Source organism: Ursus maritimus, unplaced genomic scaffold (genome assembly GCF_017311325.1).
Source record: "Ursus maritimus isolate PB19 unplaced genomic scaffold, ASM1731132v1 scaffold_12, whole genome shotgun sequence".
Taxonomy (NCBI): Eukaryota; Metazoa; Chordata; class Mammalia; order Carnivora; family Ursidae; genus Ursus; species Ursus maritimus.
Genome location: NW_024423564.1, coordinates 7,300,403 through 7,324,701, shown reverse-complemented (window position 1 = coordinate 7,324,701; position 24,299 = coordinate 7,300,403). Strand labels below are relative to the sequence as shown.

Here is a 24,299-nt window from a genome sequence, read left to right as displayed (position 1 = left end):
ATTTTCTTTTTTAGAGTTGGTAAAATTCACCAGTGAAGCCATTGGCATCTGGAGATTTATTTTTTTCTGGGAGGTTTTTAAACTGCAAATTCAGTTTCTCTAGCACTAAGGACCAGTTTATCTGTAGTTGACTCTTAAACAGTAAGTTCTTGAACTGGGGGTCCACTTATATGTGGGTTTTTTTGATAAATACAGTATGATAGTGTAAGTTTATTTTCTCTTACGATTTTTTTCAAATTTTTATTTAAATTCTAGTTGCTAACATACAGTGCAATATTGGTTTCATGCGTAGAATTCAGTGATTCATCACTTACATACAACACCCAGTGCTCATCACAAGTGCCCTCCTTAATACCCATCACCCATCTAGCACATTCTGCACCCACCTCCCTTCATCAACCCTCAGATTGTTCTCTATCATTAAGAATCTTTTTTTTTTAAGATTTTATTTATTTATTTGAGAGAGAGATAGTGAGAGATAGAGCACAAGCAGGGGAGAGGGGGAGAAGCAGGCTCCCCACTGAGCAGGGAGCCCTATGCTGGTCTCGATCCTAGGACTCTGGGATCTTGACCTGAGCTGAAGGCAGACGCTTAACCGACTGAGCCACCCAGGCGGCCCTATCATTAAAGAATCTTTAATGGTTTGTTTCCCCCTCTCTCTTTTTTTTCCCTTTTATTCCTCTTCCCATATATTCATCTGTTTTGTTTTGTTAAATTCCACATGAGTGAAATCATATGGTATTTGTCTTACTCTGACTGACTTATTTCGCTTAGCATAGTACACTCTAGCTCCATCCACCTCGTTGCAAATGGCAGGATTTCATTCTTTTTGATGGTTGAGTAATACTCAGTGATTGTGTGTGTGTGTGTGTGTGTGTGTGTGTGTGTACGTGTACATATATATGTATATATAGCTTCTTTATCCATTCATCCTTTGATGGACATTTGGGTTCTCTCCATAGTTTGGCTACAAACAATTGGGGTGCATGTAGCCTCTTAAGATTTATTGATAACATTTTTTCTAGCATACTTTACTGTAAGAATGTAGTTTATAATACACATACAAACTACGTGTGAATCAAGTGTTTATCATCAGTAAGGCTGCTAGTAAGCCATAGGCAATTCGTGGTTAAGTTTTGGGGGATTCAGAAATTACACATGGGTTTTTGACTGCATTGGGGGTCAGCCCTTAATCCCAGGGTTCTTCATGGGCCAACTGTATTCTTCTGTAAGTTTTGGTAGTTTGTGTTTTTTGAGGAATTAGTTCATTTCCTCTTAGCTATTGCTTTTATGTGTGTAGAGTGTTTGGAGTATTGTTATCTTTTGATTGTCTGTGGCAGCTGTAGTGATAATCCCTTTTAATTCCTAATATTAGTAATTCATGTTTTTTCTCTTTTGTCAGTCCTACTGGAAGCTTGGTTTCACTGATCTTTTTAAATAATTTATCATGGTTCACTTTTTTTTTAATTCAGGTAATATTAATATAGATCATTATACTAGTTTCAAGTGTACAATATAATGATACAGAAATTCTATACATTATTCAGTGCTCATCGTGATAAGTGTACTCTTAATCCTCTTCCCCTGTTTCACCCATCCCCCCACCCACTTCCCCTCTGGTAGCCATCAGTTTATTCTCTGTAGTTAAGAGTTTATCTCTTGGTTTACCTCTTTTTTTCTTTCCCCCATGTTCCTTTGTTCTGTTTCTTAATTTTCACAAAGGAGTGAAATCATATGGTATTTGTCTTTCTCTGGCTGACTTATTTCACTTAGCATTATATCATCTAGATCCATCCATGTTGTTGCAAATGGCAAGATTTAATTCTTTTTTTATGGCTGAGTAATATTCTGTTGTATATGTGTACCACATCTTTTTTTTATCCACTTATCTGTCAGTGGATACTTGGGTTGCTTCCCTGTCTTGGCTTTTATCAATAATGCTGCAATAAACATAGGGGTGCCTTTATCTTTTCAAATTTGTTTTGATTTTCTTTGGGTAAATAGCCAGTAGTGGAATTACTGGATCATTTAGTAATTCTATTTTTAGTGTTTTGAGGAACCTTCATACTGTTTTCTACAGTTGGCTGCATTCCCTTGTATTCCCACTAATAGTACTTGAGGGTTCTTTTTTCTCCACATCCTTGCCAACTCTTGTTATTTCTTGTGTCTTTGGTCTTAGTCATTTTGATAGGTGTGAGGTGATAATCTCATTGTGGTTTTGTTTTGCATTTCCCTGATGATGAGTAATGTTAAATATCCTTTCACGTGTCTGCTGGCCATCTATATGTCTTCTTTGGAAAAATGTCTATTTATTGATCTTTTTTATATTTTTGTTATGCTTTCAGTTTCTTTGATTTTTGCTCTTTAGTATTTTCTTTCTTCCACAGATTTGGGTTGATTTAGCTCTTACTTTTCTAATTTCTTTAAGTGGAAGCCTAGAGTATGGATTTGAGATCCTCTTTTCCGGTAAAAGCATTTAATGCTATAAATTAACTGTGAGATGCTGCTTTAGTTATACCCAAAGATTTTGATATGTTGTGTTTTAATTGTCATTTAATTCAATATGTTTTAAAATTTCCCTTGAGGAACCCTCTTGCACTGTTGGTGGAAAAGGAAACTGCTGCAGCCCTCGGGAAAGCAATATGGAGGTTCCTCAAAAAGTTAAAAATAGGGGCACCTGGGTAGCGCAGTCGTTAAGCGTCTGCCTTCTGCTCAGGGCGTGATCCCGGCGTTCCGGGATCGAGTCCCACATCGGGCTCCTCCACTGGGAGCCTGCTTCTTGCTCTCCCACTCCCCTGCTGTGTTCTCTCTCTCGCTGGCTGTCTCTCTGTCACATAAATAAATAAAATCTTAAAAAAAAAAAAAAGTTAAAAATAGAACTACCCTGTGACCCAGCAATTACACTGTTAGGTATTATCTGAAGTATACAAAAATATTAATTTAAAGGGATACATGCATCCCGATGTTTATAGCAGCATTATTCACAATAGCCAAATTATGGAAAGAACCTAAATGTCCATCAATTGATGAATGGATAAAGAAGGTGTGGTGTAGATAGTCCAGGATGGCAGAGGAGTAGGAGACCTTAGGTTCATTTGGTCCCAGGAATTGAGCTAGATAGCTGTCAAATCATTCTGAACACCTGTGAACTCAACTAGAGATCTAAGAAAAGAATTGCTGCAATTCTACAAATAGAAAAGCGACCACTTTGTGCAAGGTAGGGGGTGCAGACAAGTGAATCTGAAGTGATTTTTGGGAAGATAAACCACGGAGGGAGGGAGCCTCTGTAAGCCGGCTACTGGAAGGTGATTTAACAGTGGAGTGCAAAATCAGAACTTGTAGAAGTTTGTTCCAGTGAGGGGCATCCCTGCCCGAAAGGCTCTCAGGTGGCGAAGCAAGGCGGAATCCTAGGTGGAACAGTGTGGTCTCAGGATCCCTGGGGCCACAGGAAGACTGGGGGTGCCCGAGTGTGGCAGAGCTCACAGGTATCCAAGTAGGGAAGCCGGCTTCAATCAGTGAGCCCAGGAGTGGGCTTTCAGCTCCGTGTTACCATAAACCGTGAACCCCTGCACGGTTGGGCAACCGCTTTCAGAGTAGGGAACCCCACAAGTGGCAGAACTGGGGCGAGACCCCCTTCCCTCTCCCAGCAGGAGTGGCATGGGTGCACACTGCAGAAGTCTGCAGGGCTTGGGGATGCGAATGGGGCTCGTGTGGCTGAGATAGAAATGCTTGGTCACAGGCTAGGTGAGCATGGAGTGGAGACGGAGACCAGGGAGATAGGAGTGATTGACTGCTTTTCCCTGAGGGCATCTGAAAAGTGGGGCCCTGAGCTTTTAGCTCTGGGGCTGGAGATCGGGAGGCCATCATTTTCATTCTCATCTTCTATAGCAGCACAGAAAGCCTTCAGGGAACAAAAGCCACAGAGAGCAATCCTAAGCACCTTTCTGGTCAGGGTGGTGCAGTTCTGTTTGGGGCAAAGAAACCTGAGAATCAACACAACAAAGCCCCTCCCCCAGAAGATCAGCAAGAACATCCAACCAAGACCAAGTTTATCGGTCACACGGAACTGTAAAACTCCAGTGCTAGGTGAAAACAGTACATAGAATTCATGTTTTTTCCCCCACAATTCTTTAGGTTTCAATTTTAATTTTTTTCTCTTTCCTTTTTCAACCAATTTCTAATTTTATCAACTCTTTTTTTAAGTCTTTTAAAATTTTCATCTTTACATTTATATTCTATCCTTTCATTCATTGTATTTAATTTTATTTTTATATATATTCAAGTTTCTCTTTCTTCACAGCTTTGGGATGTAGTTTCTTTTAACGAACAGACCAGAATACTCTCAAGATATAGTGTAGTGCTCTGTTCTGTTAACCTGTTTATATTCTTTCTTTTTTTTTTTTTTGGCATTTAATTTTAATTTTTAGTTACATTCTGTCCTTTCATTGTATTTAATTGTATTTTTGTACATATATATAAGGTTTTTTTCCTTTACAATTTTTGGATTTAGTTTTCTAACGCACAGACCAAAATACACACAGGATTCAGTGTATTGCTCTGTTCTGTTCACATGTGTGGTTATATTCACTCTTTCTTTTTTTTTAATTAAAAAATTTTTTTTTCCATTTCGTGTCTCTTCTGATTTGTTTAATGTATAATACATTTCTCTGGGGTCGTTGTTACCCGTTTAGTATTTTATTCTCTCATTCGTCTATTCTTCTTGAACAGAATGACAAGATGGAAAAACTCACCACAAAAAAGGAGAACAAGAGGCAGTACCAACTGTCAGGGACCTAAATCAGTATGGATATAATGTAAGATGTCAGAACTAGAGTTCAGAATAACGATTATAAAGATACAACTGGGCTTGAAAAGTGCATAGAAGGCACTAAAGAATCCCTTCCTGGGGAAATAAAAGAACTAAAATCTAATCAAGTTGAAATAAAAAAGTCTATTAATGAGATGCAATAAGAAATGGAGGCTCTAACTGCTACGATAAATGAGGCAGAATAGAGAATTAGTGACATAGAAGATGAAATGATGGAGAATGATGAATCTGAGAAGAGAGACAAACAACTACTGGAACATAAGGGGAGAATTTGAGACATAAGTGATACCATAAAGTGAAACAATATTAGAATAATTGGGATCCCAGAAGAACAGGAAGAAGAGAGGGATGGGGGGAGGCAGAAGGTATATTGGAGCAAATTATAGCAGAGAACTTTCCTCATCTGGGGAAGGAAACAGGCATCAAAATCCACACAGAGGCCTAGAGAACCCCCCTCAAAATCAGTAAAGTAGGTCAACACCTCGACATAAGAATAGTGAAGCTTGCAAATCTCAGAGACAAAGAAAATCCTGAAGGCCGCTCAGGATAAGAGATCCATAGCCTACAAGGGTAGACACATTAGACTGGCAGCAGACTTATCCACAGAGACCTGGTAGGCCAGAAAGGACTGGCATGATAGATTCAGGGTGCTAAATGAGAAAAATAATGCAACCAAGAATACTTTATCCAGCCAGGATGTCATTCAGAATAGAACGAATGATTAAAACAAAACAAAACAAAACAACTTCCAGGACAAACAGAAACGAAAAGAATTTGTGATCACTAAACCAGCCCTGAAAGAGATATTAAAGGGGATATCTTAAGCAAAGAGAGAGCCCAAAAGTAACATACACCAGAAAGAAACAGAGACAGTCTACAGAAACAGTGACTTTGCAGGTAATACAGTGGCACTAAGTTCCTATCTTTCAGTAGTTAATCTGAGTGTAAATGGGCTAAATGCCCCAATCAAAAGATACAGGGTATCAGGTTGAATAAAAAAGCAAGACCCATCGATATGCTGTCTGCAAGAGACTCATTTTAGGCCCAAAGACACCTCCAGATTGAAAGTGAGGGGGTGGAAAACGATTTATCATGCTAATCGACATCAAAAGAAAACTGGGGTAGTAATCCTTATACAGATAAATTAGATTTTAGGCCAAAGACTGTAATATAAGATGAGGAAGAACACTATATCATAATTAAAGGGTCTGTCCACCAAGAAGATCTAACAATTGTAAATATTTATGCCCCTAACATGGGAGCAGCCAATTATATAAGCTAATTAATAACAAAATTAAACTCATTGATAATAACAAAATAATAGTAGGGGACTTTAACACTCCACTCACTGCAATGGACAGATCATCTGAGTAGAAGATGGACAAGGAAACAAGGGCTTTGAATGACACACTTTACCAGATGGACTTAACAGATATATTCAGAGCATTCTGTCCTAAAGCAACAGAATACAAATTCCTCTTGAATGCTCATGGAACATTTAGAATAGATCACATCCTGGGTCACAAATCAGGTCTCATCAGTACCAAAAGATTAGAATCATTCCCTGCATATTTTCAGACCACAATGCTTTGAAACTTGAACTCAATCACAAGAGGAAATTTGGAAAGAACTCAAATATCTGGAGGCTAAAGAGCATCTTACTAAAGAATGATTGGGTCAACCAGGAAATTAAAGAGTTAAAAAATTCATGGAAACAAATGAAAATGAAAACACAACTGTTCAAAAACCTTTGGGATGCAGCAAAGGCGGTCCTAAGAGGGAAGTGTATAGCAATACAAACCTTTCTTAAGAAACGAGAAAGGTCTCAAATACACAAGCTAACCTTACATGTAAAGGAGCTGGAAAAAGAACAGCAAATAACGCCTAAACCCAGCAGGAGAAGAGAATTAATAAGAGTAGAGCAGAAATCAATGAAATAGAAACCAAAAGAACAGTAGAACAGATCAATAAAACTAGGAGCTGGTTCTTTGAAAGAATTAATAAGATTGATAAACCCCTGGCCAGACTTATCAAAAAGAAAAGAGAAAGGACCAAAATAAATAAAATCATGAATGAAAGAGGAGAGATCACAATGAACACCAAAGAAATACAATTATAAGATCATATTATGGACAACTGTATGCCAACAAATTAGGCAATCTGGAAGAAATGGATGCATTCCTAGAAACATATAAACTACCAAAACTGAACCAGGAAGAAATAGAAAACCTGAACAGATCCATAACCAGCAAGGAAATTGAAGCAGTAATCCAAAAATCTCCCAACAAACAAGAGTCCAGGATTGGATGGCTTCCCAGGGGAATTCTATCAAACGTTTCAAGAAGAATTAATATGTATTTTTCTGAAGCTCTTTCAAAAACTAGAAATGGATGGAAAATTTCCAAACCCATTCTCTGAGGCCAGCATTACCTTGATCCCAAAACCAGACAAAGACCCCACTAAAGAAGAGAGTTACAGACCAATATCCCTGATGAACATGAATGCAAAAATTATCATCAAGATACTAGCCAATAGGATCCAACAGTACATTAAAAGGATTATTCACCATGACCAAGTGGGATTTATTCCTGGACTGCGAGGGCGGTTCAGCATCTACAAATCAATCAGTATGATACACTACATAAATAAAAGAAAGGACAAGAATCATATGATCCTCTCAATATATGCAGAAAAAGCATTTGATAAAGTACACCATCCTTTCTTGCTTAAAACTCTTCACAGTGTAGGGATAGAGGGAACATACCTCAATATTATAAAAGCCATCTATGAAAAGCCCACGTGAAATCATTCTCAATGGGGAATAATTGAGAGCTTTTCCCCCAAGGTCAGGAACACAGCAGGGATGTCCACTATCACCACTGTTGTTCATCATAGTACTAGAAGTCCTAGCCTCAGCAGTCAGACAAGAAAAAGAAATAAAAGGCATCAAATCAGCAAAGAAGAAGTCCGTCTCACTCTTTGCAGATGACATGGTACTCTGGAAAACCCAAAAGACTCCCCCCCAAAATTGCTAGAACTCATACAGGAATTCAGCAGATGACAGGATATAAAAATTAATGCAGAGAAATCCATTTCATTTCTATACATTAATAATGAAGCAGCAGAAAGAGAAATTAAGGAGTCAATCCCTTTTACAGTTGCACCAAAAATAATAAGATATGTAGCAATAAACCTAACCAATAAGGTGAAAGACCTGTACTTAAACACTGATGAAAGAAATTGAAGATGACACAAAGAAATGGAAAAAAAAATACATCCCATGCTCATGGATTAGAAGAACAAATATTGTTAAAATGTCTATGCTACACAAAGCAATCTATACATTCAATGCAATCCCTATCAAAATACCATTAACTTTTTTCGCAGAGTTGGGACAAATAATCCTAAAATTTGTGTGGACTCACAAAAGACCCCGAATAGCCAAAGGAATGTTGAAAAAGAGAACTAAAGCTTGTGGCATCACAATGCTGGACTTCAGGCTCTATTTTATAAAGCTGTAATCATCAAGACAGTATGGTACTGGCACAAAAACAGGCAAATAGATCAGTGGAACAGTATAGAAAACCCAGAAATAGACCCTCAACTTTATGGCCAACTAATCTTCGATTACACAGGGAGGAATATCCAGTAGAAAAAAGACAGTCTCTTCAACAAATGGTGTTGGGAAAATTGGACAGCCACATGCAGAAGAATGAAACTGGACCATTTCCTTACACCATACACAAAAATGTACTCAAAATGGATAAAAGACTTAGGTCCTGTGAGACAGGAATCCATTGAAATCCTAGAGGAGAACTCAGGCAGCAACCTCTGTGACCTCAGGCTACTTCTTGCTAGACACCTCTCCAAAGGCAAGGGATACAAAGGCAAAAATGAACTATTGGGACTTCATCAATACAAAAAGCTTTTGCACAGCAAGGGAAGCAGTCAACAAAACCAAAAGACAACCGACAGAATGGAGAAGATATTTGTCAATGTATTATTAGATAAAGTGCTAGTATCCAAAATCTGTAAGGAACTTAACAAACTCAACACTTAAAGAACAAATAATCCAATCAAGAAATGGGCAGAAGACATGAACAGGGGTGCCTGGGTAGCGCAGTCGTTAAGCGTCTGCCTTCGGCTCAGGGCGTGATCCGGCATTGTGGGATCGAGCCCTACATCAGGCTCCTCTGCTGGAAGCCTACTTCTTCCTCTCCCACTCCCCCTGCTGTGTTCCCTCTCTTGCTGGCTGTCTCTGTCTAAATAAATAAAATCTTAAAAAAAAAAAAAAAGACATGAACAGACATTTTTCCAAAGAAGGCATACAAACGGCCAACAGACTCATGAGAAAGTGCTCAACATCACTTGACATCAGGGAAATACAAATCAAAACCACAATGAGATACCAACTTATGCTGGTCAGAATGGCTAAAATCAACAAGTCAGAAAATGACAGATGTTGGTGAGGATGCAGAGAAAGGGGAACCCTGTTAACACTGTTGGTGGCAATGCAAAATGGTGCAGCCACTCTGGAAAACAGTATGGAGGTTCCTCAAAAAGTTCAAAATAGAGCCACCCAATGAACCAGCAATTGCACTACTGGGTATTTACCCCAAAGATACAAATGCAGTGATCTGAAGGGGCACCTGCACCCCAATGTTTATAGCAGCAGTGTCCACAGTCGCCCAATTATTGAAAGTGGGCAGATGTCCATCGACAGATGAATGGATAAAGAAGATGTTGTACATATATACAATGGAGTATGACACAGCCATCAAAAAATGAAATCTTGCCATTCGCAGTGATGTGGATGGAACTAGAGGGTATTATGCTATGTGAAATAAGTCAGTCAGAGAAAGGGAATTCTCATATGATCTCACTTGTGGAATTTAAGAAACAAAACAGAGGATTATAGGGGAAGAGAAGGAAAAATAAAGACGAAATCAGAGAGGGAGACAAACCATAAGAGACTCTTAATCAGAGGAAACAAAACTGAGGGTTGCTGTAGGGGAGAGAGGGTGGGGGGATGGGATAACTGGGTGATGGACAGTAAGAAGCACACGTTTTATAATGAGCACTGGCTATTATATAAGACTTATGAATCACTGACCCTAGGTCTGAAACTAATAATTCACCATATGTTAATTAATTGAATGTAAATAAAAAATAAAAAAAAGATGTGTATATATACAAGGGAATATCAGTCAACCATAAAAGAGAATGAAATCTTGCCATTTGAAATGACGTAGATGGATCTGGAGAGTATTATGCTAAGCAAAATAAGTCAGTCAGAGAAAGACAAATACCATATGATTTTTAGAAACAGAACAAAGGAAGAAAAAAGAGGTAAACGAAGAAACAAACTCTTAACTACGGAGAATAAACTGATTGTTCCCAGAGGGGAGGTGGGTGGGGGGATGGGTGAAATAGCTGATGGGGATTAAGGAGTGCACTTGTTATGATGAGCACTGGGTGTCATATGTAAATCACTATATTGTACACCTGAAACTAATAGTACACTGTATGTTAACTAACTGGAATTTAATTTAAAAAATAGAAGCACATAGGAAAAGCCATGTGTTTTTCCACTTGAGGAAAAAAGTATTTTCCATGAGTAAATTGTTTAATTTTCAAACATTTAGATATTTTCCTTTTATCTTTCTGTTATTGAAATTTAGTTTATTTCTATTATGGTTAGAGACTATACTACATTTCAGTTATTTTTTTTAAGATATGATTTATTTATTTGACAGAGAGTGAGAGAGAGCAAAGGAGCACAAGCAGGGGGAGTGGGGAGTGGCAAAGGAGAGGGAGAAACAGGCTCCGCATTGAGCAAGGAGCCTGATGTGGGGCTCGATCCCAGGCTGCTGGGATCGTTACCTGAGCCGAAGGCAGACGCTCAATGAACTGAGCCACCCAGGTGTCCCTATATTTCACTTCTTTTAAATTGTTTAAGATTTACTTTATGATCCAGCATATGGTCTATCTACCTTGGTGAATGTTCCATTTGTGCTTAAAAAGAACCTGTGCGAGTGTCATCTGCTGTTATTGGGTAGAATGTTCTATTGATGTTAGATCCCATTGATTATTAGTGGAGTTGTTCAGCCTTCCTTTGTGCTTGCTAAATTTCTGTCCAGTAGTTCTATCACTTCCTAAGAGACAGGTGTTGAAGTCCTCAGCTATAATTTTGGATTTGTGTCCTAGCCCTTTAAGTTCGGTCAGTTTTTGCTTCTTATATATCATATATTCATATATTCTTGTTAAGTGTTTACACATTTAGGATTGTTATGTCTTCTTGATAGCACCACCAAACCTGTAATACCAAAACCAAACAACAATATTACAAGAAAAGCAAAATGTAGACCAGTGCTTCTCGTGAATATAGATGTAAAAATCTTTAGCCAAATCTTAGTAATCTAGTTCAGCAATACCTAAAATGAATAATACCTTATGACTATTGCATGGTTGGTTTAATATTCAGAAATTAGCATAATTGAAAATATTAAGGGGAGCACCTGGGTGGCTCATTTGGTTAAGCATTTGCCTTTGGCTAGGGTCATGATCTCAGGGTCCTGGGATCAAGCTCCACATAGGGCTTCTTGCTTAGCGGGGAGCCTGCTTCTCCCTCTCCCTGTGCTGCTCTTCGCACCCACTGCTTGTACATTAACACACAGACACACAGATACCCCAAAATAAAACAATTGGAAAAAGTTTGCCACATGCTTAATATTGGAGCACTAGATGTTTTCCCCTTAGATTATGAGCTAGGCAAGTATGTCTGCTCTCTCACTTTTGTGTAGCATTGAAGTTGAGGTCCTAGCCAGTACACTAAAGTAAGAAAAAGACAAAAGAGGTATAAAGATTGGAAATGAAGAAGTACAAGGTTTTTACTTGCAATCAACAAGATTGTCCATAAAGAAAATCTTAAGGTCTACCGGACAACACCAACAAAGTACTAGATTGAATAAAATTCAGTAAGGTCATAAGGTACAAGTTCAATGTACAAAATATATTATATTTCTATATACTAGTGCTAAACAGTCATAGTGCAATTTAAAAATATCATTTGCAATAGCATCAAAAATATGAACTGCATGTGGATGAATTTAACAAAATATGTGCAAAACCTGTACACTTAAAACTAAGTGATTATCGAGAGAAATTTCAAAGGACTTAAGTAAATGGAGAGAGATGCCACGTTCATGAATTGGAATACTCAAATACTGTGGGGATGTCAGTTCTCTTAAAATTCATATTTAAATTTAAAGAAATCCCAATCAAATTGATAGGCTGAGTCAAAAATCTGTATGAACATGCAAGGCATGTGCAATAGAATAATTTTTTAAAAAGAAGAACTAAGTTGAGGGATTTGTATTACCTGATTTTAAGATTTACTTTAAAGCTGCAGTAATGAGGACAGTCTTATTTTAGCATAAGGACAGACAGATCAGTGGAAAAGAACAGAACTAGGACTGCACATAACATGGTTGATTCAAAGGTGCCTGAGAAATTCAGTAGGTAAAAAGATCAACTTCAGTAAGTCATGCTAGATCAGCTACATATTTGTATAGAAAAATAACAAACGTTGACTGTTCATTGTACATAAAAATTAACCTGAAATGATTCATAAATCTAAACATAAAAGTGAAAAGTGTGAAACTTCCTGTAGAAAGCTTTGGAGAAAATCTTTATGACTTTGAGGTAAGAAAAGAGTTTTTAGAATACAAAAAGCATAAACCATAAAAGGAAAAATGAATAAATTGGACTTCATAAAAATTAAAAATTTCTGCTCTCCAAAAGACATTAAGAAACTGCTAAGTTAGGTAAGCCTTGGAGAAAATCTTTGTGGTACATACACAAGAATGTATTTAGAATATATAAATAATTTATATACCAAATAAGGTTTATGAATAGCCAATAAGCACATCAATTCCCAGAGAAATGAAAATTCAACCCACAATGCAAAATCCTACACACTCATTAGAATGTCTAAAATTAAAAAGGGCAGCAGTACCAAATGTTGACGAGAATGGTAGAGCAGCCAGAGCTTGTCTGCATTGTTGCCACGTGTATAAAATGGTACACCCTGGAGAGCCGTCTGTCAGTCTCTTGTAAAGTTAAACATAAGCTTACCATCCAGCTCAGCAGTTTCACTCTTTAAGATTTCCATGATGCTCACAAATGAGATGAGATAGTACTTTTATTTTTCTTACTGAGATTTTTGCATCAATGGTATGCAGAAATTGAATTTTAAGATCTCTCTTCCTGTGTTCTATAAAAATTTATGTAGGACTTACTGTTCTTAAAATTCAAGTAGAATCTTCTGTGAAACTTCCAGAGTATGATACTTTTATGATGGGTAGTTCTTTGAGAACTTAATTTCCTCTGTTTCGTGGTCTGTTTTGTTTAGATTTTATGTTTCTTTCGTAAGTCAGTTTTATATATATAATATTTTTATTTTATGTGTTACTATATATAATATTAAATATATAATATATATTCATAGAAAATCAGTTGCACTCATTTTTTTTCAAATTTATTGGTATGATATGACTAAAATGGGCTTTTTATAGTTTTCTTAGTTTCCTCTATATCTGTCTGTTGATGCAGTCTTATTTCTCATTTTGTATTTTTGTATTCCCTGGCCACTTTTTAAACATTGGTTAGTGGTAGATTCTTTGTATAGTTCTTCTAATAGAACTATCTCTTGAATTTATATATATATATTTTTAAAGATTTTATTTATTCATTTGACAGAGATAAAGCCAGCGAGAGAGGGAACACAAGCAGGGGGAGTGGGAGAGGAAGAAGCAGGCTCCCAATGGAAGAGCCTGACGTGGGGCTCGATCCCAGAACTCCAGGATCATGCCCTGAGCCGAAGGCAGACGCTTAACGACTGAGCCACCCAGGCGCCCCTCTTGAATTTATATTTTTGACAATGTTCTTTATTTCTAATTCATTAATTTTTGCCTTTAACTTTTCTGATTCTTTTAACTTTTTGCTCAGGTTTATCGTTCTTTTTCTTCCATAGTAGAATGTTGTGAATTCAATTATTTTCATTTGTTCGTATTAAATAACATAAAATTTTCAAGTTAGGAGTTTCTGAGAACTGCATTAGTTGAATCCTATGTTCTCATAATAAAATTTTATTGATGTTTTACACATTCTACAGTATTGTGTTTTACTTCTTTGACCCAAGGGTAGTTTTAGACCTTTTAAGTTTTTCCAGTTGAAATCTTGAGTTGTCTAGGTAAACAATCATAGTGATAGCCAGGAACTTCAGTTTTGTTTTTCTCTTCCTTGGGCTGTTTAGCCCATGGCACAGACTTCTTGTGGAATTAACCAGAATTGGTACAGAACTGGTGGGTCAGGCCTTTTTCCATTCCAGAATTGTCAGCACCTTAGAGGAATATGCACTTCCAGGACTCCATAAATAACTAGATAACTGAAGCATGACTACCTATAAAAATTGAAATAAGAGCAAAAACAGGTACTCTTAAGGTTTTAAAGTAAGCATGAAAAATATTTTGGATGAACTACATAAAAAGAGATACATACTTAAGTGATTATGGAAGAGATAGGGATATATGGGTGATTAAAAGTTTGATAAAATATTTATCATCTTAGTAAAGAGCTGAGGAACAAAGAAAAGTAAAAGGAAAGTATGTCTGTGATAACCCAGAACAAACCTAGTTAATGTCAATATGAAGAGAACTTAAGTGGGGAAAATACCCAGGAATTTATCAGAGTGTGGTGGAGTGCTTGTCTTGTTAGTGGAAAGATAATACTTATTGATAAGTTGAAAAAATTGTTAGAGTCATGTAAAGAAGAAAATGTGATGTAAGTTAAGGACATTTTAAGAATGAATTTGTATAGCTTTAAAGTGTCAGAAGAAAGCACTGTTTACCCAGTGGGAAAAAGAATGGAAGAAAAAAGAAAGAAAAGAAAGAATAGTAACTAAGTGTCAAACGTGACTTGTTGATAAGACAAAGCTGAGTTTAATGCTTACCTGTGGTACAGTCGATCACTACCTCACCAGAGCCTTACTAGCCTGACGGATGGAAAAGGACAAAGTTGAGATATTTATTGAGATTTTAAGTCTGAGTTAAGATGGGCCTTTTGGTAGGGGTAAGGGGTACTTGGTTGTGATTGGGTGAGGACCATAATAGTTTAGGATTGGTAAGTGGAGAATTTGGAGGTAAGGAGTTCAGAGTTTTGGGGTTTAGGCCGTCATTTGATAACTTTCCGTTGAAGAGTTGATGGGTCTTTCAGGAGGTTCTGGAATGAGCAGTAAAATTAGTAGGGGTAGGGGTACTTGGTTGTGATTGGGTGAGGACCATAATATAATAGTTTAGGATTGGTAAGTGGAGAATTTGGAGGTAAGGAGTTCAGAGTTTTGGGGTTTAGGCCGTCATTTGATAACTTTCCGTTGAAGAGTTGATGGGTCTTTCAGGAGGTTCTGGAATGAGCAGTAAAATTATTTTGCAACTTTTATCCTTCTGGGCCAGGGGAACAGTAAACTCATGTTGATGAAGACAGTAGTAAAGCCATTTTAATATAGGTAGTAACAGGTGTGGATAATTTTCATTCTCAGAAGATAGAAATACTTGCATTACTGGGGTTGGGGGACTCATCTGCTCCTTGTTACTTATTTTTTTACTATGCTGTTAGATTTGTGTTAAAGTGTATTCAGAATTTTGCAGTTCTGTTCATTAGTACGATTGACCTGTTTTCTTGTCATGTGTTCAGTGTCTAGTTTTGCTTTCAGCTAGTTTTGTTGAATTAGTTTCTCTCTCCCTGATTTGTTTCCTTTAACATCAAGATTCTTTCTCTCGAAAATGGGTATAAATCTTATTATTTTGATTTTTTTCTACTCACATTTTGTTTAATACTTTATTTTTCATTATGATTAACCTGCTTTTTGATTGGTAAGGATTATTATAGTTTCTGTTTTACTATGGTCATCTAGCCTTATTGTACTTTTATTATTATTTCTTTTTTTTTTTTTAAGATTTTATTTATTTATTTGACAGAGATAGAGACAGCCAGCGAGAGAGGGAACACAAGCAGGGGGAGTGGGAGAGGAAGAATCAGGCTCATAGCGGAGGAGCCTGATGTGGGGCTCGATCCCAGAACGCCGGGATCATGCCCTGAGCCGAAGGCAGATGCTTAACTGCTGTGCCACCCAGGCGCCCCTTTTATTATTATTTCTAAGTATATTTTTTGCCCTTCCTGTGCATTTGTACCAGAAGAGAATGGTTGTCTTATGACTTGGCTTAACATCTTGAACCACCCTCCCCATGTCTTGAATTAATCCTTTTTTTTTTTTTTTTAACTTTATCGAGTAGGTAGATATCGCATACTGTGACCAGGAATAAAATGAAGGAGAGTTACAATTTTAGTTTTCCTTTACCTTCCTATTAGTTGTCAACATGTCATCTTTAGGAAAATATATTGAACAGTGTTTATTATTTGTTCTTAAGGAAAAGTAAACCAAGTTGGGTATTATTTTTGGTCTTTATATTTCTACTTTGATTTTTTATATATTAAAAAATTAAAACAGACCTTATATGAAGGACATGTTATTAATGACAGTTTTCCCCCCACTCCAAATATAGGAAGTTCACAAATGGGTGCTACCATAGTAGATGCTTTGGATACCCTTTATATCATGGGACTTCATGATGAATTCCGAGATGGGCAGAAATGGATTGAAGACAACCTTGATTTCAGTGTGGTGAGTATACAATTGGTGACTTCTTTGACCTTGAAAAGACAGTGTCTCACCATAGTAGTTTTGAACGTTATACTAGCAGTTTAAGGAAATCCTAAATTGCCTGTCTTCCTTTGGGATTAGAGTCGTTATTTAACTTTTTCATAAAATACATATCCTTTCTCACCATCTTCCTTTCACTTTTCTTAACCTTATCATTTGAGGCAACGTGTTCAGTGTGTTAAGCGGTAGTTACAGGAAAAAAAAACACATGGGAGTAGAAATACCAGGAAAGTATAAACTATGTTATAAACAATAAGTGTTTTATTATTTTTTAAAGATTGAGTAATCTGGTACAGCTTTGATGAACCTTTGTTACTAGGCCGATGCCCCTCCTTCCAGCATTTTGGCATTGTTGTTAAGTGGTGTGACTAAAATTGGAAGCCCAGCATAGCTACATTCTTGCTGTGTGACTTGGGAAAGTTCCTTAGTTTTTCTAAATCTTTGATAAAATTGCTATTGCATTGCAATATCGTAAGGATTATTTGAGATAATCTGGTACACGTTAAGTGCTTGTAAATGGTAGCAATTATTTTCATTATTACCAGTATTGAGCCACAAGTTGTATGGACTGTTTTGTCACATTCATTATCATCTTTCGTGATATTTGTGCTTGCTGTTCTTTCTTTCTTGCTATGGTCAGAAGTCACTCTTTCACTATGTGTTTTTCTTTTTGGCAGATTCTGCATCACTCAAAATGTAATTTAAATCTATTGTTGTTTCTTCTCTCATGCTTTCTTGATGCTAACCACACAAGAGTGGATTGCTTTCTTTTATATTATTCTAGCATTTTGGACATATATCAGTTAGAACAATTTTTATTATCAGTTAGGTTTGTCTGTGAGTGGCAGAAAATCTAATATAAAATAGCTTAAACAAGATGGATGTTTATTTCCATTTCAAGTAAGTTAAGCACAGAGATAAGCAGTTTAGGGTTGCTTTGGGTAGCTCCTTGATCCTTAAGGATCTACGATTCTTTGTCTTGTTGCTCTGTCAACTTCAGGATATAGCTTTAGTCTCATGGTCCAAGATGGTTCCTCAATAAGGTGGATAAACCTTCCAGTTTAGAAAAGAGGGAAAGATACAAGACTTTTCTATAAGAACACTTTATAGGAGTCAGTTACCTCAATTTTGCTTGTATACTATTGAGTAGATTTGACTCATACAGCCCGACCTTAGTGTAAAGGGAGGCTGAGAAATACAGTTGATCCCCCCCCTGCCCCCGTTGGGCTATGTGGTGCTTAAAGGATGTGCTTTTTGTATGTTATTTAAGAAATCCCTACTCTTATTGAAGATATATTCCTGTATTTCATTCTGACTGTTTTAAAGTTTGGCTTTTGTATTTAGGACTTTAATCCATATGGAATTAATTTAGGGTGAGATAGGCAACTATTAGTTGATCCTAGAACCATATATTTCCCTGCTATTGATACATGCCACATTAGTCATTTGAGCTGACTGCTTTCTCTTTGCTTTTTTCTTTATTCTTACATCAGTACTAAACTGTCTTAACTACAATATTTTTATAGGAAGCTTGATATCTGATCTTGTTCTAGGAAATTATCTTAGCAGTTCTTAGCTCTTTGTTTTTGGAAGCTCTGGAGTATTGTTGATATTTAGATGAGGATTGCTTTCAATTTACAGATTAGTTTGGAGAGAATTGGAGTCTGTACAGTCTCAAATACTCCTGTTCATTAACATGTCAGCTTTATTAGGCCTAATAATCCGCTAGCATATCATTGTATCAGTTCACTGAATGGGAAACCAGAACTATACCATTTATTTTAATTAAAGGATTTAATGTGTAGAATTGTTAACCAAATAATGGGGGAAGTAAAAAGGCAGAAAGAGAACATTGTGGTATCACAAGAGGTGGTAACTACAATAAATATCTACCTCCCTGGGACTGTGAGAATAGTGGGAAGAAGTTGGGATTATACAAATTTAGTAATTTGGGACTCTGTTTCTGGTATGTAAGGAGCTCTTAAAAAGGCTTTTTTAGAGCTGGGACTCGGACCTCTGAAGAGAAGGAACCCTAGCCAGTGGGTCACAGTGAGGCGGATTTGGAGAATGTGATGTGCAGCAGGGGAACTGTAATGTGGAACCAACTAACACTGCCAGGGGGAAGAACCGTGGCTGGTTTGACACTGTCAGAAACCAGAAGTAAATAGGAAGGAATAAGTCCTTTCTCCTTCCTCCAGCCCTGTATTATCTTTGTAAAACCTCCCATTGGCATGGCCCATAAGGGAGCCAGCTGACTAGGGAGATGCATTTGTAGAGTTCCAATTCCAGTATACCAGCTAGACTATAGAAGGATAGATTTGAACCTGAGGGAAAAAAGCTTAATAATCAGCACATCATTTACCATCCCTTTACTTTTAACCTTTCTGTGTCATATGTTTTAGCTATATATTTTGCATGTAGTATGTATTTGGATTTTGTTATTTTTATCCAGTCTTGGAGTCTTTTAACTGTCAAGTTTGGAATATTTACATTTATTGTGATAACATATATTTGGAGTTGAGTCTTCCATCTTTATTTTTCAACCTATATCATTATTGTACTTTCATTGTTTTTCCTGCTTCCCTTTTTTTGGATTATGTTACTTTATGTCTTTTTTCCTCCACTTCATTGGCATTTATACTTGTCATTTCCATTCATTCTGGGGTTATCCTTAAAATTTTATATGTATACATTGAAGTTTAAAATTAGTTTCTTTATCCTTCTTCTGAAGAACATAAGTCTCTTAGAATGCTTTAATTTAGCTCATCTCCCTCTTGTGTAATTGTCTAGCAGGGTCCAACTTGTATTTGAAACTTCCAAATTAATGAATGAATGGATGACTGACTGAATGAAGGAATAAATAAATTTTATTGAATGCGTCCTCTGGGAAAGGCACTGTTCTGGCTTCTGTGGATACAGTAATGAATAAAACAGTCGTACTTCTCCTTGAGTCTGTACTCAGTTTTGGGAGAAAAACAGTAAATAAATCTTCAAGACACATATAGTATATCAGGTGGTGATAAATGCTGTGGAGAACAGCAAAGGAGACCAAGTAGGATTGGAGTAAGTAGTGTGGGTTGCCATTTTACATGGGGTGGCTAGTGAAGGACTCTTTGTTACGGTGACATCTCTGAGAGGAGACCCAGTGGAAGCCATGTGGATATAAGGCTCTCTCATACTAGATATTATAGTTGAGTATAGGATTAGAGGTTGATTATTTTCTCTTAAGCTGTGAAAGGTACAGTTCCATCATCTTCCTGTTTCTGTTATACTATTAGAAAGTATGCTATCAGTGTTATTTTTCACAGGTAATCTGTCTTGTTTCCCCCTTGTTTTAATCTTTTTTCCCCTGTGTTCTGTAATTCCATTACCATGTGCCCACATGTGGATTATTCTCTAAAGGACTCATAATGTTCCATCAGTCTAAGAACTTATGTTTTTATCAATTTTGGAAGATTCGCAGTCACTACTCCTTTGAATAATGCCTGTCTTCTGTTTTGTCCCTTCTCTCCCTCTTAGAACTCTTATCTGTCTCTCTTGTGAGAGAAGTTCTAAATCTTACAAATAAAGAATTATATGTAATCAGATGGTGGTAAGTGTTATTGGGGAAATAATGCAGGTTAAGAGAGATTAGTGATGAGGGCTTACTTCATTGTTTTGTACGGTATGTTTGGAAAAGCTTCCTATTCAGAGACCCGTAGGTAAAGTGTAAAGACTGACATACAGGAATGAGTTCGGTAATTCTAGAACAGCAAGTAGGCCCACTTGTTAATAGTAAAGTGAGTCAGGAGGACTCCTATTGGTAGGAGATGATGTCATACAGGTAGTGGGGAATCTGATTATGTTGGGTCTTACAGTTATTTTGCTCTGAGTGTAACCAGAAGTCATTGTAAGAGTTTGCACACAACAGTAACCTAACCTGACTTAAAATGTAAGAGGTTCACTCTGCCTACAGGGTGCTAAATAAATGGAGTGTAAGGAGGAGAGTAAGGCTGAAATCAGGGAAACTGATTAGAAGGTTATTGTTTCGGTGAGTGATAGAGGCCTGCCCTCCTTCCCTCTTTCCCTCTTTCGCTGCTTCTCTGTATTTAGTGAATGTCTGCTGTGTGCCCTGCAGTTTGCTATATATTGGGAATATATGAAGTAATATAAAGAAATTTGCTGTTGTGGGTGGGGTGGGATGATAGATCTGTTATTAAAAAATTCCAGGAAGTAATCAGAGAGGGAGACAAACCATGAAAGACTCTTAACTATAGGAAACAAACTGGCTGCTGGGAGCTGGATAGGGTAACTGGGTGATGGGCAGTAAGAAGGGCACGTGAGAGGAGCACTAGGTGTTACACGCAACTGATAAAGTATTGAACACTACAACTGAAACTAATGATGTATGTTGGCTAATTGAATTTAAAGAAATAGGAAGATCAGTAGAAGGAAGGGAAGAATGAAGGGAGGTAAACAGAAGGGGGAATGAACCATGAGAGACTGTGGACTCTGGGAAACAAACTGAGGGCTTCAGAGGGGAGGTGGGTGGGGGATTGGGATAGGCCGGTGATGGGTATTAAGGAGGGCACATATTGCATGGTGCACTGGGTGTTATATGCAAATGATGAATCATGGAACATTGCATCGGAAACTGGGGATGTACTGTATGGTGACTAATAAAACAAAATAAAAGTTATTTAAAAAAATAAATAAAAACAAAAAATTCCATTGTGAAAATTCAGTATCAGAGGTATATACCTGTGTTAGCAAATTATGTGTTCTGCCTATGAATGTTAGAAAGACTTCAGGATAATAAATATTTCCTTTTAAATTTTGTTAAAAAATTAGTTGTGATAGGCTGGTGATGGGTAGTAAGGAGGGCACGTATTGCATGGTGCACTGGGTGTTCTATGCGACCAATGAATCATCGAACTTTACATAAAAAACCAGGGATGTACTGTATGGTGACTAACATAATATAATAAAAAAACATTTAAAAAAATTAGTTGTGAACGTTATCTTTATACTAGTCAATTGTGTATATCCTGTAGATTCTTTGGTCATGTTCTCTGCCACTTCTACTTTTCTTTCATTAATTCTGCTATATTTGTGCCAAATTTCCTTCTTTTTTTTTTTTTTTTTGGTTGTTTTTGTTTGCCTTTTAGTTTTGTTCATAATTGCTTTTCCTTATAGGTAATTCTCATTTTGGGGAAATTCAAGTGTTTCTATCATCATTTGTTGTCAGTACAGTTGATTTTATGCTTACAAAGTACTTGCTTTGTCAAGGAAATTTATATGTTGTCACATTTTCTTCTACTTTTTTATTGTGATTTTTTTCTACATTTATTTCTTAATTATTTGGATTTCATTTTGAAAGAGAGAGATATCTGAAATGAGTATTCAAATTAATTTCTAACCTAAGAGTCTGTTTTCTCAAATTATTGAGTAATCCATCATCCTATCATTTTTGGTCCCTCTTTTAACATTTATTAAGTTCTTATATATATGAGGAAAAATATTTAAAATTCAGAGAAATATAAGTAAAAATGGGACCATATGCTCTGGTAACTAGAACAGAAGGAAATGGACCCAGTGGAGAGACCACTATTCCAGAATTCAAGAAGTGGAGGCTTTCATGAAGAGACAATAGTCAAGAGCATCAAATATCTTGATAATTTTTACAATAATAGGTAATATACATAAAAATGATTTTGGCTAATAGGAAGCTGTGGTGGCAGTAATAGAGGAGTTTCAGTAACATTTAATAAATGGAAAGTGAAATTACAATTGCATGAGAAATGAAGGTGTGGAAAATGGAAAATACATTCTCCTCAGGGTGTTTGTGAGAAACATACAAAGTTCTGAATATATTTGGAAAACTCTGAAGTTTTATGTATATGTGAATATGTTCAACATGTCTTCACAGAATTCAGAGGTGTCTGTGTTTGAAGTCAACATTCGATTTATTGGAGGCCTGCTTGCAGCTTATTACCTTTCAGGAGAAGAGGTGAGCCACTCAAGTGAAACATTGTTTGGGGGGAAGGGGCTCTGAATGGACTTAAATAAAATGAAAAATTTCCCTAACAGCATATCGTTTTTCTTAATTGTCTAATATTGAACTCATGTAAAGGTTTGCTGAGAGAATTGGATGCTTCAGGTAGAACTGCCCTTGGAAATAATGATTTTTCCATTTTGAGAATTTTAGTAAAACATAAATTCATCACAGATCCTATTTCTGTATATACCACTTCTCCTTTGCAGGAGCTATCCTCCAGGATTTTGCCTTTACAATTAATTACATAGTTGAAACAAGGTTGGGGGCGATTAATAAGATCAGAATTAAGGAATGAAATCAGGAAGAATGAATATGGATTCTCCTAAGACCAAAAATTAATTATTAAAACTGCCTGTTTGGAAATCAAATGCGATTTTTTGCTATAAATTTAAAAAACCAACACAGCAACAACTCTGAATTCTCCTTTCTGGAAGTTGATTTGAGACCTGCTGTAATAGGGGAGTGGGTGTGGGAAATTCCTTTTTACTACTCAGGTGGGTTTAAAGGATGGGTTTGGAGAGTGGGAGAAAGAGAAACTAAAGGAAGAGGTTATAAGTCATTTCTATTTTGTTTCCTGAGGAACTTCTATATTTAATTGGTTTGTTGGTGTAAATGATTGTAAGAACTCTTTGTAAATTTAAGAAAATTCATCTTTTGTTTTATGTGTTATAAAGATGAATTTCTGTGTTGTTGGAATTTAAGAAATGTTTGCCTAATCCAAGGTCACAAAGATTTTCTCTTATGTTTTCTTCTAAAAATGTTAAGGTTTTACTTTTACTTTTAGGTCTATAATCTTTTTGAGTTAAATTCTATATATGCTGTGAGGTATGAGTTGAGCTTTCTTTCTTTCCTTCTGGATATTCAAGAATTCTAGCAACATTTGTTGAAAAGACTCTCCTTTCTCTACTTAATTGACTTTGCACTTTTGTTGAAATCAGCTGACCATATGTGTGAGTCGACCTCTACCCTCTCTGTGCTCTTGCTGTTTGTGTCTGTCCTTTTGCCACACTGTGTGAACTACACCGTGTTCATTATTATGGCTTTATGGAAATTCTTGAAATCAGGTCGTGTGAATCTTCCAACTTTGTTCCTTTTCAAAACTGTCTTGTCTATTCCATTTACTTTATTTTCTATTTTAGAATCAGTTTGTTAATCTCTATAGAATATTCTACTGGGATTTTGATTGGGATTACCTTGAATACATGAATTTAGAGAAAATTGGTATCTTAGTAAATATGGAATCTTCCAAACCATGAACATGAAGTATCTATCTGTTTATTTAGTCCTTCTTTAATTTTTTTCCTTGGTGTTTCTAGTTTTTAGCATATAGATCTTTTACATATTTTGATAGATGTATACATATTTTATACTTTTTGGTCCTATTATAAGTGGTACTGTATTTTTTATTTCAATTTCTAGTTGTTTGTTGCTAGTATATGTAAATACAATTGATTTAAATGAGAATTTTAATAAAGACTTTAATTTTCAGCTGGCTTAGGACATCGTGTTTATCACTGAATAACTTCTAATGCTGTCATTTTAAAAAATACTGTAAAATGTGCATAACAAAATTTTTCATTTACCATTACAGTTCAGTGATACTAAGAACAGCATTCACATTGTGCAATATACAGTTGATTTTTATATTGACCTTT

The 24,299-nt window shown here is 36.4% G+C and overlaps 1 protein-coding gene across 2 annotated transcripts in view; it reads left to right on the top strand.

Annotated features, from left to right (window-relative positions):
• The window catches only part of MAN1A2 (mannosidase alpha class 1A member 2), a 186,742-nt gene that overhangs the window by 51,224 nt on the left and 111,219 nt on the right, over positions 1-24,299 (top strand). For both annotated transcript variants that reach the window (XM_008710367.2, XM_008710368.2), the window contains exons 4-5: positions 16,450-16,568; positions 22,516-22,596. In XM_008710367.2, the coding sequence (XP_008708589.1) occupies positions 16,450-16,568; positions 22,516-22,596 (200 nt within the window). The remainder of the gene's footprint in view (positions 1-16,449; positions 16,569-22,515; positions 22,597-24,299) is intronic.